General features: G+C 35.3%; 1 protein-coding gene across 3 annotated transcripts in view; it reads left to right on the forward strand.

Annotated features, from left to right (window-relative positions):
• UHRF2 (ubiquitin like with PHD and ring finger domains 2) overlaps nucleotides 1-17,184 on the forward strand; it is a 93,890-nt gene that overhangs the window by 73,291 nt on the left and 3,415 nt on the right. Inside the window, exons 9-14 of one of the 3 annotated variants that reach the window (XM_082336437.1) lie at nucleotides 1,696-1,800; nucleotides 11,558-11,664; nucleotides 13,715-13,877; nucleotides 14,416-14,553; nucleotides 15,373-15,496; nucleotides 15,902-16,065. In XM_082336437.1, coding sequence (XP_082192563.1) covers nucleotides 1,696-1,800; nucleotides 11,558-11,664; nucleotides 13,715-13,877; nucleotides 14,416-14,553; nucleotides 15,373-15,496; nucleotides 15,902-16,065 — 801 coding nt within the window. The remainder of the gene's footprint in view (nucleotides 1-1,695; nucleotides 1,801-11,557; nucleotides 11,665-13,714; nucleotides 13,878-14,415; nucleotides 14,554-15,372; nucleotides 15,497-15,901; nucleotides 16,066-17,184) is intronic. The other 2 variants (XM_082336438.1, XM_082336439.1) reach the window with 2 other exon arrangements.

The raw sequence follows: 17,184 nt of genomic DNA on the forward strand, positions 1-17,184 counted from the left end.
ACTCATAAATGGTCTGGAAAAACTGGCAAATAGCTGATAAAGTTAGGTGAGAGTGCTAAGTTGTTGGGGATAGTAAACGTGGCGTGGGGAACAGTTCTAACTATAATTTGTAATGGGCTTTCAGCTACTTGTTATTATTTAGGAAAGAGATCTTCTAATAGCTAATTTTGTAAATATGTCAACTTAAGACCCAATAGTGATCAAAAAAATAAATCAAGTGTTAAATTTTTGTGAAAGGAAGGGTTAGGAAAATAAAATATGTTATGAACAACAATCAGGATGATTAAAGGAATGGAATGGTTTTCATTCAACTGGAAAGACTTTTCATTCTGGAAGAATGTTGAAAATGTGGTGTAGTGTAGATGGCTATAAAATGATGTACAGTATGAAAAAAGTGATAAGGACCAATATATATACTTTTGTAATGCAAAAAGGGGTCATAAAAAAAAAAAGTAGCATTAGTTCATACGACAAACAGTACTACTGTGAACTCTTTTCTCTCTTGAATACTATGGATCCAAGTTTTAAGTAGCTTAGGAAGTCTGAGCCACAGACAGCTGGGTGCTGAGAAATTGTGCAAGGAAGCATCATTGTGCCCTTGCATAGTTTTCATACTATGCACAGCTCTTGTCTGTTGTTAGAGACAGCATTTTTGGCCAGCTGGACCTTTGATCTGATGTATTGTATTGTGAAAGTACAAGACTTTCACAGAAAGTACAAGACAATGCAGAAGAATGTAAATTTTCATGGAAGTTGCTTAGAAGTGTAGGTTAGGACAAGGAGTTCGGGAGCAGCAGAGGCAGAATGAGAAAAACAGGCAAAGTCAAGGTCTGAAGGCAGATATGAAGGTAGGAAGAAGGATCCTAATTGATTTTCTGCTGGAAACCTTCATTCTGTCAATAGTATTTTTGGCATCACGTACTGAGAAAATACATGATTTAATATGCAGCCCCTTTTTTATTCATAAAGGGTTTGGGTTTTTTAAAATATAATTTCATAGTTTGAAACAATTAGTAAATAAATTTTTGTGGGAGAGATGTTCCAGCAGACTTCAACAATGTTGCCAGTTTATGGTACAGCTGCAGCTCTCAGCTGGTCTGTTTGCAGCTTAGTGGCACATTCATTACTAGAGAGTTATCCTGGTTGGAGAACTAGCTTATGATCCACATGTTGTTGCAATGGCTTCTTCTGTTTCCTTAGGCGGTGTGATAGTATTCCTCTGAGTTGGTCACATTTACAGTGTGTTACCTTAATAGTACCTGACATAATGATCTTCACAAGTGTCACTGTGATCTGCCTTAGTTGAGAATTGTAAAATGTTACCAAACTGGTACATCTCCATCTGCTTTGGATTGTTCTGAATGACTTTGCGAGTGGAGTATAGCAGTGAGTACAGTCTTAAATACTGCTTATGGAAAGAATCGTGGAGATTTTTCCCAAAGAAGAAAATGTACCTTTACATCTTCCAGTGTCTCCCCTGTCCTACATTGTTCTTCCATTTTTTGGGTGTCCTTACTTTTGGCTTTTCTTCCTTAAAATCAGGTGGCATTCTCACCTGTAGTGACAGTCTTACATTAAGTATTTACACAGACACCCTTGTACAATATTTTAAGCAGAAGGTCGATTGTTAAAAGTGATTGTAGATGGCTGGTTGGTTGAAAAAAATGCTAGAAACTGGCTTTTTTCTGTTGCCAGGTGAGTGAAGCAGGTGTTCACAGACCACATGTGGGTGGAATCCATGGACGCAGTAATGATGGAGCTTATTCACTTGTATTAGCTGGAGGATTTGAAGATGAAGTGGTATGTCATTTATGCAAGCAATGTTTTTGCTATTCTAATGTATCAATATTTGTAAACATAGAGTTACCTTTGTTGTTGATTCTAAAACTAATGCAAATATGACCGTGAAAAAAATAACTACTACTGGTAACAAACTGAATAGTTTTAAGTATTTTGGGAGAAATATGTAAGCAAATCTTTCTTAAAGAATGCCTACACTTATACTTACACTCAAGCAAAATACCTCAACTGTAGCTGAATTTTACATTCTTTAGGGTAGTTAAATTTCAGTATACTTTTGGAGTCTGAATTTAGTATTATTTAAAATCTGATAGTGTAATGATATGCAAGTAGTGTTTTATGTTCTACTTTGGTCATGATTTTTGTTGCTTTCAAGACAGATAAATGCCTCTTCCTTTGGGTTTTTTGTGTTTCTAAATATGTGATACATTTATTTTAATGAAGCAAGAATAAAAGGTACGTGTTACTTGATTCTGTGAAGTTCTGAAGGTTCTTGACTCCTGCTGATGAGCACTTTCAGAACTTCTTAGGAATTACTTAGGAATTACTTCTTGTATTATGATCCCCAAAGGTGCTATTTATGAATAGATTACTGTTCTCTGCAATTAAATAATGTTTACACAGGGTACATCCCTTCCTGCAGTTCTGCTCCATCAGGTGGAATTTTGAATCACGCATCAGGTGAAGGATAAAGCAGTAAGCAAGCAAATTTTTTAAAACATGCATAGCTGTTAATCACAAGGAAAAAGGCACTGGAGAAAGAAATAAGCATCTGAAATAGCATCAGAATGTAATGTATTCCTCGCCAACAGCACCTATCAGCTGCTGCTGCTGCTGCAGAGTATTGCCTCTGAAGGAGTCTGTGTCTGTTTTTGAACAAGTCACATGAGGAGGTACTTGGTGTTGGGAAAACAGTACTACATCCTTAGAGTCAACCCCACCCCAAGATCTCGGACCCTTAGCCAGTGGATCCTAAGAATACTGTTGCACAGTAGTTGTACCTGCTATGTTGGGATACTGCAGACTCCTTTTTTTTTTCTTTTTGGTGGTGATACTGATGTCCCCTTATTTCTGCTGCTGTAATTATTCAATTGAAAATATTTAATAAACTTAATTGGATCCTTTGCATGTCTTTCCCAGTTCACCTAAGTGATGATGTGATCATCTTTTTTTGTGGACATCTAAGTACTGTCATAGTCTAGATGACATATATAATTTTGAAGAGTCATAGTTGGGGAGAAATATTCCAGAAGATACCCTAATGTCATGTATGAATGTCAGCCTTTTTTCAGTTCCCTAAACTAACAATATAAAGGGGAAGTTTTTTTTTTCCAGGTGCATTTTTGGAATTAGTTTTTCTTCAGTTCTTTTTTCATATTCCAGATTTTATTTCCCAATTTACTTTCATTTTCCCTGTTTTTTGGAAAAGATTGAAATTAAACTCCTATCAGAATTTCCAGAGAAAAATCAAATTCTGGACTTATAAGTATCCGAAGTACAGTATGTCATTCCAGGAATGAAACTTTTAAATAAAAATTCTGATAAAATCCTCTGCTCAAATCTAGTCACTTTATTGTATGAGAACAAGAAGAGAGAGGTGACTCTTACTTGAATTTCAGTGGTATGACTTAGGTACTTGTGTGTAATTTTCAACAAAATTGAGAAATAAATACATTTTGAAAGACTATTTACTGTAGGTTTATAAACTTTATGCACTATTTATGCACACTGCTGACATATGCCATCTTAATGCTCTTGTGGCTTTAAATTAACAGTTCACTATCGGGGTAAAATAATTGCAAAAATATATTGCAGGAAATAGAATTCACTGTCTAGCTTTCAGGTCATGCCATTTTTATGCTGTGCCTTTGGAAACTTACAGTCCTGCACTCCCAGACTTTTCTGCAGCTTTGCTCAAGTAGAGATGTTCTGGATGTATTGGAGTGGTCAGTAATGAGTTCTGTCAGTACAGGATCTGCCCTCAAGATTGAGAAGGGGTACAGTCATAGTTTACAAAATGAGCATTGAGTGAAATTGTTTTGCATATGAAGCTTAACCTCATTCTTAATTACATGCGTATAAAATGTTTGCACATTAATCTTTCTCTTGTAAAAGTTTAACCTTGAATTTAGTGACAAGTTACATGGCTTACCTATTTAAGATACAGTATTACAATAGTTAGCTTTAGAGTCTTGAATATGTTAATGTCGCTGGTCTCCTGGTCTTGTTCTTGATAGTAACCATAGTAGGAACATTAGGTGAAGAAATTGAGAAGTCTTTCAGGAATTTAAAATCTAGGAATTATTTCAGAATAGACTAACATTTAAAAACTAGATATTGGACATTGACAGTAATTGTGCAGTCATAGTGTTCACGATAAAAGTTTTTTGATTTGTCTGTTCATCAAATCAAGTAGCTGAAGGAATTTCACTTTTGCATTGAAAAATTGCCTTCCTATTTTGTGTCGTTGTTTTTATGTATCAGGGTTAAAACTGCTGTTTATTTTCAAAAGTTTCAAGATCCATGTTTCTGCTAGGTTGAGGTAGTGTTGTAAAGATGGTAAATTAATTGTGTGGTGTGCTTAGTTTAATCTGAACAAAGATTGTTTCTTCTTTAAGTGCTTTTGCATATAGGATCATACGGGAAATCTCTGAACTGAGATTCAGAATATCTTGGGAGAATAATATCTTCTGTGATCATTCGCATCCTCTTGTAAAAGATTCTGAGAGTATAAAAGAGAATAGCATCTCTAATGACTGAAAAGGGACCCCAGGCAAATATACCTGTTGCTTAGGTTCGTTGATTATTTTATACCAAACCCATTCAGTGCCTGGAACGTAGCATTCACAAACCACTTCATGAAATGGCTTGCTGTCCATTTTAAATGTTCTGTGTCTTTGCATTAATCTTGTGTTTGAGTAATCGGTTCCAAGGTACAACTGTTATGCCACTTGTTTGAAATTGTCCAATTGCATAGAAACAGTATTTAGCTCACTAGGTTTGCCTGAGCCCTGTGATGAGGATATGGCATTTCAGAACCTCTGCTTAGCGTGCGTTGCACAGTGAAAGCACTTTATCAGTTCCACCAGTGCCAAAGGTGCAGTGCCAGTACTGTAGTGAATTGCATAGTTAAATGGCTTTAAATCCAAATCAAGTGGCAATAGGAGCCTCATGTCTAAGGCAAAGTGGTTTATATTTGAAGACCATTGTGACTAGCAGTTTGCCTAGATATGTGTGTATGACCTGCTGCTTTATTAACCAGTTTGCTGTGTTTACCTGCATCATCTCAATCCAGTGTGAGCCCTGGTACAAAAGAGATGTAGTACCCTATATAAATTTTCTGAATTATCATGCCATGCTTACTATGTTACCAAGGGAACAGTTCCTTTCAGGTTTTCCCACCTCTGTTTTATAGTACTACGAATCCAAAATAACAAGTTCATTACAGCCATTACACTGAGAGTCTCTCTATTGTAAGTCACCTGGATTGAGTATGTAGCTGAAAACCTGATGCTTGGTGCCATGGAACTTGCTGCTTTCAAAAGCCATCACGTTTCCAAGGTCTAGGCACCCTACTGGTTTGGGACCTGCTTGGAGCTCCAACGTAATGTGAAAAAATTTGAGTATCTCACTGTACAATAGCTACCAAAGATCTTTCGTTTCACTCAGGTGTGTTATTTGTCCACTGTTGTTACCTCCAATACTAAGGACATACTTTACATAATTTGTAGGGCAGTAGCTTTAATACTTATTTCTTACCAGTGTTTCAGATTTGCAGGACAGCTCTTATTCTGCAACGCTCTCCTCTCCATCTTTTCTTTTATTCCATATTGTTAGCTATCAGTCCATACAAAATGCTAATTAATACTAAAAAATACCTTTCATGCATTATTTTCTGAACTTCATTGTCTCCTCTGTACCTGCATTATATTCAGAATTACTTTAACATTTTGAAAAGCCTTTTTTGTTACACAAATGCTTTTTGTCATTTTTTTACTGCTAGTACTACATCTGTCAAAGTAGTCTTGTCTGCCTATTTGTCAGCTTCTTTCATAATGGGGTGTGGAATCTGTCTTTATACTGCTTCTATCTGTGCTTTTCCAAAGTTTATTTGCATATCTGTTTTTTTCTAAAGCATTGGGGAACCCATTTGACACAATGATAAAGCAGGTTAAAAAGTAGAAATTAATGTTGCCAATGTTTGGCAAAGCACCATTTAACTCATTTTTATATTTCATGCTTTCCAAGAAATGTTCTGTCTGGAATAGTGCCTTAGGTCATGGACTTAGGCCTTGGTTTCTGTTTGTGAATGCCTAACATATTGAGATGCTTTCTTTCTGAAATACATACATTTTCAAGGGACATTAGTCATATTAGTGCAATATATGGAGCATAATCAATCTATTCCCTTCATAAAATTCTGAAGGATCAGCATAACTATACTATCTTTGTTGTGTCAAACCATGAGTTTCTTGCTGGACTTCATAGATTTTTCGCATGAACACTTATAAAAATTAATTATTATGATATGAATCATTTATTTAAATACAGGAAATAAAAGAAGGATGAAAGTAAAAAATTCTAATTATATATATAGAGATAAATGAATGTCACATATTAAGTGCATGTCTTTCAGACAGGCAAGATTTTCCTTGCCTTGCTTTAACTAGGATTATAGTAGGCTAATTAAATTACTTATACAGATTGCAGGATTTTTTGCCCTCAGAAAAACAACTAATCACTGATCTCCAACAGATAGTCAAAGACAATTGTAATTAAAAAATGTTGTTTCAAAAACCTATTGTATCTCCTAAGTAATCTCCCACTACAGAAAATGGTCTTTGACCTGAAAAGGCTTTCTGTGTGTTCTATCTTTGGTGAACCTGATTTGAAGTCGGAACTGATTTTAAACAGAGCAGAAGATAATGTATCCAGATTGGGTAGCCTGAATTGTTTACATATTAAAGTTTAGTTTAAAGGTCTGGAAATACACTATTTTGGCACTGAACATTGAAAGGAATAAGAAAAACCTCAGAAAGTGATGCACATACAGTAGTTGTCTAGTACTTTCATTTGGGAGTTATTTTTCAAAATGTTGACCTACTTCCATCACCAGTTAACCACCGTCTGCTGTTTCCTGCTTTGAAGCTAGCTGTCTTATTGTTCAGAGATCCAGACTGGCTAACACTAATATGGTTAAATGTTTTCATCGTGGTGGAATACGCCACGATACTGTCAGGTTCTTTCTGTCAAGGGCGGTTGCAGGGAAGACTCAGAAACACCAATTATGATATATTCAAGCTCTGCACTTAATGCAAGGGGTTTTTTTGTTGATTTATAAACGAAATATGTAATTTAGCCCTTCCTTTTTAATTGGCACCTTTTACTGCAGTGCTAAACCATGAAATTATCAAAAATAAATCAGACAACTGGGGAGATGATAGACCAATTCTGTCAGCACTTATATGCGTACAGACCTGTGAGACTTCAGTGGAGATGAATGATGACATGATTCAGTTTCAGGTATCTCTACTACTAGGGAAAGAAAATCCTTTCAAATGTAATTTTCTGATAGTTAGTATTTGTCTTGAATTTAATTACTTCATTTAAAAAGGCTTAGTGCTTTTTTGTTTTGCTTTGTCGTATTAATCAAAACCTAGGCTTTATTCATCACATTTTACTGAGGTGAAACTGATGAACTGAGGGGTTGATGAACTGATAAAATTTTGGTGTTTCTTCTGTTGAAAAAGCCAGTAAGACTTTTTTTTTGTTCACACTGAAGGTTGAAGCCCAGCTAGAAAATCTGTTTGTGTTCATAATAGTCTATTTTACTAACTGATAAATGCAATTTTTGTGTATATGTTGGGACCAGACTTCGAAATCTGAGCATAATACCAGAGGTATTGATGGAAAGAGAAAATAATTGACAGCTATCTTGAGATAGCTGATATTCCAGTAACTTGAAGTAGCTAATGCCCCTGCCAGCTGCTGCATAAAAGCAACCCATAGAAATAACGTGGTTGAACGCTTAGGTGGAATTCAAAATCTTACTTTTTTCTTTGTCCATTATCTCTTTGTTAGATTTATGACTGATAATGTAACAACATTGAAATAGTAGAGTAAGATTTAATACAACTGACCATCTGCTTATGTTGTATGTCTGAGGCTGACTGGCTTGTAGTACTAGAGCTTTGGCCTCATCTTCTACTCAAATGCCTCAATAGGAGATACTGGGTCAATGCTACTGTGGCTGAAGCTCATTTGCTCTATAATGTGATCAAACTTTACAAACAGGACAGTTAAGAAATACCTTTATGGAGACAACATAAGAAAAAGAAACATACAGAAGGCATTAAGAGAAGACAATAACAAAGGTCTTACTAGCTGTTGAAAGAAAGTATTGGTGCAAGGAAGTTGAATTAAGCTGTGGAAAGCAGGAGAGAAATGGCAGAATTACATATTTGAAGGTAAGAAAATGGGGAAATGGTAGGAAGAAGGAAGAGAAGGGAAGGGAAAAGATAAGACTGTTTTAAGAGCCTTTTTGACAGTTACTTTGTTTCTTAAAGTAGAATGTAGACATCAATAATTCCTTTTGTGAAATGTTTTCTATAACTGTTGAATGCAGAACTTAGAGCAGTATCAGTATCTTAAGCTCTGCTTTCTGATCTGCTTGAGAAAAAAAAGATTTCCACCTTGACCTGTCACATACAGGCTATCAGTTGAACATTGTTATGGGTGGTAGGAAGACCCTGCATTGTCTATAGATAAACTCAGAACTAAGAGCTATTGAGAAATGGTTTTAATGAGTCATTACTTATCGAAAGATCCCAAATAATAAGATGTGTGAATATTCCTGGCATATTCCACTTTCAAAGTAAAACACCATAACCACAATGGAAGTAGGTTCTGTAGGTCTCTAGACTACCAGTATCCCCATTTCACTTCTACTTGTCATGGGCTGTATTCTCATCCACATTTATTCCACTCTAAGGACTCTGTGTCTGTGCATCATTTACTCTTGCCATTCTAGATTTTCTCTCTCTGCAAGCACTTACGTATTCTCCTGAGCTTTCTTCCTCTCCTTGTTTAGGAGTTACTCTCATATCAGAGGTTAAAATGTCCTCCCCATTTCTCTTCATCCAGTCTAGATCAGCACCCTGTGTGTCAAAATCTGTCATTTTCCTGCAGTTCTAGGAACTGTGTGTCTTTGTTCCCTGCAATCCTTTTTTTTTTTTTTTTTTTTTAAATATATCTGATGTGAAATAAGTGAGTGTAGTTCTTCTGGGAAGTAGAGCAGAAATGAGCCTTCCTTATCCTGCGGGGTGTGAAAAGATGACATCTTCTTGTTATTTGACCTTTAACAATTATGCTCCATAATTGTTCCATTTCTCCTCCATTTTCCTTCCCCTGGATTTCCAGTTTCCCCCAAATCCATATAGTTTTGCCTACTTGTGCACAGAACACTTGGATAATTAAAGAGAAGCAAATGTAACCTATCAAGTGTGGAATCTGTTAAGAGGTGAGCATGTATGCATAGGCCTTATATCCATGCTATCTCTTCAAGCACGATGTCTTCTGGTTGCCTGTGGTTAAAGAGTACCACCCAGAGAACCACTCGGTCTTTCTCTGAAGACATTGGAAGTTTGATGTTTTTAGGCTTTTTACATTTAACCCATTTTCCATAGAAGTGTGTTCCAGTAGTTAATTATGAATACTGTTGCAGTTATGCCTTCTCACTTGAGTTTTTTTGGCTAAAGTCTGTAGCAATTTATCCTTGATTCATGTTTGTTATGCCAAAAAAAAGTCTATTCAGTACTTTCTTCTCATGAAGATTGTTCTACCTAGTTGTTGATAAACAAAACAGTTTGTCAAGAACCTGTCTTGTCTTGTAAATAATTTTCTCCATTTTGTTCACATATGCAGTGTTTCTGGTTTTCCTCTGTTTTTTTACATTCTTATATATATTTCAATATATATATAATATGTTATTTCAATATTTGTCTCAACATTATGTTCTAAAAAGAGGGAAAAATCACTTTCCAGTTTCAGTTTATTTCTGCTTGTACATCAAAAAACTGCCTTAGCAGTTTTCCCCACTCTGCCACACAATAAGCATGCGTTCAGTTTCTTCTTTGTTATGAAACCCAAATCATTCTGAATTCATGACTTTCCAAGATACATCTTTCTGGTTTTCTGAACTTGGCACAAGCTTCTTATTCAGTGTTAAAATGCAATTTGTTTGAATGGGCCTGATTCATCAAGGAGATCCATCCCTATTCATATTATTATTATTATTATTATTATCACAATCATCTTTATGTGATCTGTGCATTTGTTTGCCTTGACTGAAAAAATAAACATAGCTCAATTCTGTGATACCTTATTTTATACAATTTATTTTATGTCCTTTCTTAGCAAATAGTTCTTGTCTTGTTGTTCTTTCATTCTTTTGAAGTTGTTTCATATATTGTCCTTGTACAACATCATTCTATTTCTGTTATTTTTTAGAGATTCATTGAGCAGAATAAATAGACTGTTTTAAGAAAGGATATACCAGAGTTTATACATGTCTCTGTTAGGTTTTGAGTATTTTTTTAACTTCATAGCACTTGCTTGTTATTATGTCTAGATAAATTTCGAATGAGAAATACTCTACTACTGCAGCTAAATTTCTGTTAGGTTTTCCCCACACAGAATAAAATAAGCATCACTTATATAATTAATCTATGGCCTTGTTCAACCAGCATTTCTCTTTCTAACTTTCTCTTTTTCTGCTGTTGTCAGTTATGAAATATCTGTAACAGTCTTGCACTGGATCCTTAATAATGTCAGACTTTTAATAGTGGTAAGAAATTGACTGAATTTTACTACTGCGTACAAGTATGTTCAGATTTTTGCTATGAAAATTCATATAAATAATATTTTCCTATTAAGTAGTTATCTCTTCTATTGCTTCATGCTTTGTCCAAAATTTGCATCTCCAAAGAGATATTGTATAAAATATATTTGTATCTTTCTAGAAATACCTGAATTTGCCAGGAGTAATATGAATTTCTGTGACGTATTTCCTAAATAAAATAGTAATACTGGCTTTAATTATGTGTTTGTAGATTTTGGCTGTTTTTACAGCTCATGGTAAAAGATTTGATCAGTCTTCTTTCAATTTAAAGAAAATTCCATGTAGGAAATATACTACACAATTATGTCAGCTTGCAAAATGCGAATCTAAATGAGCTTAAGCTCGTACTAGTTCAGAAGAGCTGGGATTATTATTGCATTACAGTGCCTGCTTTGTACGTAAGGCAGAGCTGTTTGTACTTATTAGCACTTAGCCCCTTGCACAAACTGAAGTGATCCCTCCAAGATATTTATTATGTATTTTACAAACATGATATTCTTGTAAATGAAATGAAAGCTCTAGAGCAAGTGATCACTTGCTAGAACGTGTTCTCTTCCTTAGAATTTTTTTTTTTTTTCCAAAACCAGCTTTTTAAAAGATGTGAAAGTCCAATTTTTTTAAGGCAAGCAATTTTTTAATAAGAATTTTCTGGTGAATGTGTTTCATCTAGACCAGTAGCTTTGTGCTGGCACAACTACTGTAGAAGGACAGTGATGCTGAAATTGAAAATACATCTTGCCATGCCTTGGAGTATAGTTTTTCTCTGTCTGAGTAAATAGAACAAGTGAAGTATCTTTTTTTTTAAATTGAGTTGCTTTACTTTGGAGTGTTAAAATGAAGGATAATCTTCTTGCACAGGATCGAGGAGATGAATTCACTTACACTGGGAGTGGAGGTAGAGATCTTTCTGGCAATAAAAGGATTGGAGAACATTCATTTGATCAGACATTAACACACATGAATAGGTAAGTTTTGAAGATAAAATTTAAAAGTATTCCAAAACAAAGAGCTGGGTTGTAGTGCTTTAATTTAAAACTAACATTTGGTATATTCATTCACTCTTGTACATGCTACTTTTGTAAACAGCGGTGCCTTTTGAGGCTAAGACGCATTTTATCAAGCATTATGTTCTGTCGATTTAAAGAAACACTTGCACTTCACTGAAATACATTGCTATATTGCTGGTGCAGCTAGTAGTCATGTCTCTGGTTGAAATTGTGCAACAATTTCCTTTGGAGGACCCTGTTTGAATTTAATGACAAGTTTGTCAAAATTCTTGGGTGGAAGTTTTCTATTTTGGGTGTATCTTTTTAAGTTTCTTCTTCAATGGTTAAATCAACTATGAAATTTAAGCAGGAAGAAAGCATGTTCATTTTCCCATGTTAAAGAAATCTTTCCTATTTTTCTAGCCCTTTTTTCCATCATAGTTTTCTATGAAAAGCAAGGAATTAGAGTGTTGCTTTATTAAAAACAGGTGCTTGAAAAAGAAAATATATGTCCAAAAGATGCATAAGAGATCTGCTTAAAGTGTTTTTACGTCCTCTGAAAGCCTGCCTGAACAAAGAGTTCTCCATCCTTTTCTGTTTCTAAGAGCATAATCTCTCTTATGCAGCTGACCACTTCACACCTGTGGGGTCCTGAGATTGACTGAGACCTTTTCTTTGCCAGGTCTGCTTTTAGATATGATGTGCTGCTGTCAAGCAGAGCGGAGAGGGATTCTTTCAAGCTCTTTGGTGGTTCTTAGAGGGGAGAGAGGAAAAGCCTGACTTGGCTGCTGAGAAAGGGAGGGAGGGAGAGACGGGACGTATGTGAACAAGTGCAGGGAGGGAAGGAAGATGGAAGTAGGTTTAAGCAATAGGTTTACAAGAATATTTAGTGAATGAGCAAACTTGCTCTGGGAAACAGAATTAAAAGCTAGACTCCTTAGTCTCAGCATTGCTCTGCTCTTAGCAAATGAGAAATTGACTGGCAAAGCTTGCCTTGTAACTCTGCAGATGTTGGTGGGCACAGAATATAACAAGGTACTGCTCTCAGTTACTGATTTTGATACCAGTTTTCAAGCACTTTGGTACTGAAGATTATGATGATTCCATGTAGTTGAATCAGTATTGGTTTTGCTTGTCCAGATATTTTCCTTTTAGGTTTTGTTTTTATGTAAGAGACATTTTTAAAGTTGGCATTGTATGCCTGTCTCTTACTGTTCTGTACAATGTGGGTTTTATATTCGTACCATGGCTGTTTATAAACCATTTTATTTCTTCCGTTCTGAGGTCCACGGTTTGGTTTGAATCTGATTCTGAAGGGTTTTCAATCCCTGGTCAAATCAGGCTGTGGTAGTAGAAATACTGTTCATTACAGCAATTTGGTCTAGTAGGTATTAATACTGTCTTGCTCCAGGTTTATAGAAGAGGGTCTTCATCTAGTTAGTGGACAAAGGTGTTTGCTTGTCCTTGAGTTAGCTACTATTATTTAACTCCTACTCTGAGGCAATTTATGTATTATGTGAGAGATTTCAGTTACTTAGAGTTTTTTGGATGGTTACTATGTACTTTTTTCTCTATAGTGTTTTTCATCGTATTGATTACTTTTGTGTACACACTTAAAAAGCCTTCTAATCTGCAGTTAATGGGGAATAGCAATAGGGAAAGTTTGCCTTTCGTTATAATATTCTTTTAATTCCCTCAATGCTATTTAGGAAGGGATTATTTTTAAAAATGAAGAATATTAAATCTAAAAGGATCGGTTTGTTTTATTTTGCAGTATCAGCTGAGTTTTTATCTGGAACCTTGACAACTAAATATGTTGTGTTCCCATTTTTTTTCTTACCATACATGGTACCATGGATCTCATTGCTTCTATCAGTTCTGCAGTTGTTAAAGAATATACTGAAAAGTTCCATGCTTCTTGATAAAGCATAACTAGACATGGGAAATAGATATGACACAATTACATTAATTCTCAAAAATCTGGTGTGTGAAGCAATCTAGTTTATGAAGATTTTAAATCTCTTTCTAGGGCATTGGCCCTTAACTGCGATGCCCCACTGGATGACAAAAATGGAGCAGAGTCTAAGAACTGGAGAGCCGGCAAGCCAGTCAGAGTAGTGCGCAGTTCAAAAGGACGGAGGATCAGCAAATACGCCCCAGAGGAAGGCAACAGATACGATGGCATTTACAAGGTATTCTGATTTCTTCTGAGTGCAACATAACATTTTTCTTCAGCTGTTTTAAAAAGACTCATATGTGTTACATTGCAAATTCTTCATTATTACTTACAAGAAATAATTCTTTTTTCTGCATGATAGCTTTTTAGCCTTACCTTATTCTGCAAAGAACTGAGATGAAATTATTCAGAGCAGTGATAACAGAACATAATCCATAACAGGATATATAAAGTTGAATATGTAAGCTACTTTGTATGTGCTTACTGGGTCATATTAATCCCTGGAAATCAAATTATTTCCTTACTCCTTCCAACTGTATCCTAACTTTTTGTGTGTTTAGTGACTTCTCAGCATCTGAAATAAAAGTATGTGCCTTTTAAGAGCACCGTATTTATCAAAAATACAAAAATTTCACACCTGAGGGAAGAGCTGCTGTATAATAGCAATGTATAGCTTAGTCTTCTCATTTCTTCTTGAACAGTTAAAAGTATGACTATATGCATGTGTTTGGCTTGTGATAAAATAATGGCAATAATTTTATATTTTTCTTTAGGTGGTGAAATATTGGCCAGAAATTGGAAAATGTGGATTTTTAGTTTGGCGCTATCTTTTGAGGAGAGATGATGTTGAGCCTGCACCTTGGACTTCAGAAGGAATAGAGCGGTCAAAGAAACTGGGTCTGAGCGTACAGGTTCGAATCAGGACTCGCAGAGTTGTTTTTATTCTCAGTTCCAGTAAATGAATTCCAGAAATAGAAATCAGTTAAATTAAAGCCCTGGTTTTTTTCTTGTACTTCACTGTGGCAGGATTTATTGCCAAAAACCACTACAGATGATCTGCAGACTGAAAGAATCCTTTAATAGTGACACAGGAGAAGGAATGGTGGATGAAGCTTTCTGCCATAGCAGTGCATTGCTTTGCATATATGGATTGGAAAATTAAGAGTTTGAATCCAGTTTTGTGATCCTTAGGCTGGAAAGAATTTCTACAAGTGACTATTGTTATAGCTGAGTCTGTCTGAGAATTGAAAAACCTGTGCATTTTTATGTATTTTTCTCTGCATGTGACTGAGGAGTTGGTACAGATAGTGTGTTTCAGGCACAGAAATAAACTGACCCATGAGGATTTGGACATTACAGAATCCATGAAAGATGGAAAGAATTAACATACTGTTTCTTTTCTCTGAAAGGCAATGGTATATGTTACAGCATACCATCATCTTCAACTTTGCCTAACTGATTTGTATAGTTGTAAGGGCACAAATGTGGATATCACATTCCTTTTAATACAATCCGGTCTGGATTAGAGTCTTTGACTTGGCTACACTTCCTTATTCATAGATACTAATTTAAATGTTTTCTCCATCATGTAGGGTTTTAAAAATTATTTTGTAGTTATTTCAATATGCAGTCACAGGGTTTTTAAGTCTTTTAGAAATTAGTCTTGCTGGTGTTTGGGAATTCCTGTATGCCAGTGGGTTTTGTTTTAAGTCTATGCTTTTTTATTTTAGTACCCAGAAGGTTATTTGGAAGCCATGGCTAGTAAGGAGAAGAAGGATAAGGTTAAAAAGCAAACTGTGAAACAGGAGCCAACCAGCCAGAGTAACGGAAACCAGAAAAGGACAATTGATGATGGTATTTCTTTTTACTTTTTTTATCATTCATCAGCAAAGTCTGTCATGTTACATTTATTAAGCCAGTAGCATGAAAACTTTGTGGAAGTGTGAAGTTATTTGGAATACTAATGTCAATTGATAGGCACATACTCTGTAATTAAGTAGCAGTGTAGGGATCTTATCCCATTTACTACTCTTATGGTTTTTTTTTCTCTTAAGCTCTGTAGAAAAATGAACGATCTTCTGTGCAGCTGTGTGCTGCAGTCTAAAACAATGCTGAACAGTATGAGTTGGAGTATGGATTTGATTGCTGCATTTCATGAGTGTAATCCATGTTTTCGCCTTGTAGAAACAGTTTTGTCTTCCCTTTTTATTAGTTCAGACTAACACTGTTGTTACTGCATCTGATGGTCATAATCTTAAGCAGGCATAGAGGAACCTACGAATACACCCAAAGCCATGAGGATGGGAGATGGAGGGAAAGGAGAGGCTTTCCAGCTGACCCAAGAGCAGCAATGGCTGATTAGAGAAGACTGTATGAACCAGAAACTGTGGGATGAAGTACTTGCTTCTCTTAAGGAAGGACCAGTATGTTTGCTGCATGCATAATTCTTAATGTTTACCTTTTCTTTACACTGTTAGGAGAAATCTTGAGTCTCTCTTAAAACCTAATTTGCTTGTTGGACTTTTGCTGAACGCAGACTGTGTCTAGCATTGTTTTTATTTGTAAGACTTTGATTTCAAGAAAATAATCCTCACTTATATAATTTGCTATTGATGGCTCAGTTTACACCTGCATAATAGAGATCTTTTTGTGCTCAAAAAATATTTTGAAGTTAGAAGTGGCTTTTTTAATTTTCACTTTTGAAGGGAGCGTGTTTTGTCTAAAATTATAAATGTATTTTTGTGCTGTGCTAATGTGAAAAATCAGACATGAAGAAAGATGATTCTAGTCACTACTTTTTGTTTAGACAGAAAATAATTTCATCATAGAAAATACAGCTTGCTTGCTTTGTTTAAGAAGATAGAAGTACTGTCATCTTCAAATGTAGATATGAAATGAAAATATTTTCATCCAAATCCAGATTATCACACTCTGTAGAGAGGGAATCGTAAGTAAGAGAGAAAATACTTTCCTCCCCCTAAATGTCAAGAAAATAGCAATAGCTCAAGATTGAAGAGACTATAGACACTAGTATAAAAAAAGTCCACAAAAGGAATATCTCCTGAAATATTATGTCTTTCAGTGATAATTAGTCTTACCAATGTCAAGTTCATAGTTATTTTAGCTGTTTTGCAGAAGAGATCAAGGCACTAGGAAGTTAAAATAACTTGATAAAACTCAACTCAGTGAAAAACAAACCATTGGCTGGAAAACTGATATCTAAAAATAGACATACATAATTAGTTTATTTGAGAATTACCAGTGGCTATTTATGGTGCTTCTGTAACAGAAAAAGCATCTGTAACTCCCTGTTCTTCCACTTACAGTACTAGTTTTTGCTATAATGCTGCTGCAGTTGTCTTCATTTAGGAACTGGTAGTTATTTAGTGTGAAGTTATTTGCTGTTATCTGTCTTTCCCTCCGGTGTCTGCAATGACTAGAAGAAATTTCAGCTCTTAAAATTGTGCATGATGACAGGGAATAGAGATATGTGTTTGTAAAAAGGAGAAAACAGTAATTTAAAAGCAGTTGAGTTACCGAGA

This window comes from Platalea leucorodia (genome assembly GCF_965183815.1).
Source record: "Platalea leucorodia genome assembly, chromosome: Z".
In the NCBI taxonomy this organism is placed as follows: domain Eukaryota; kingdom Metazoa; phylum Chordata; class Aves; order Pelecaniformes; family Threskiornithidae; genus Platalea; species Platalea leucorodia.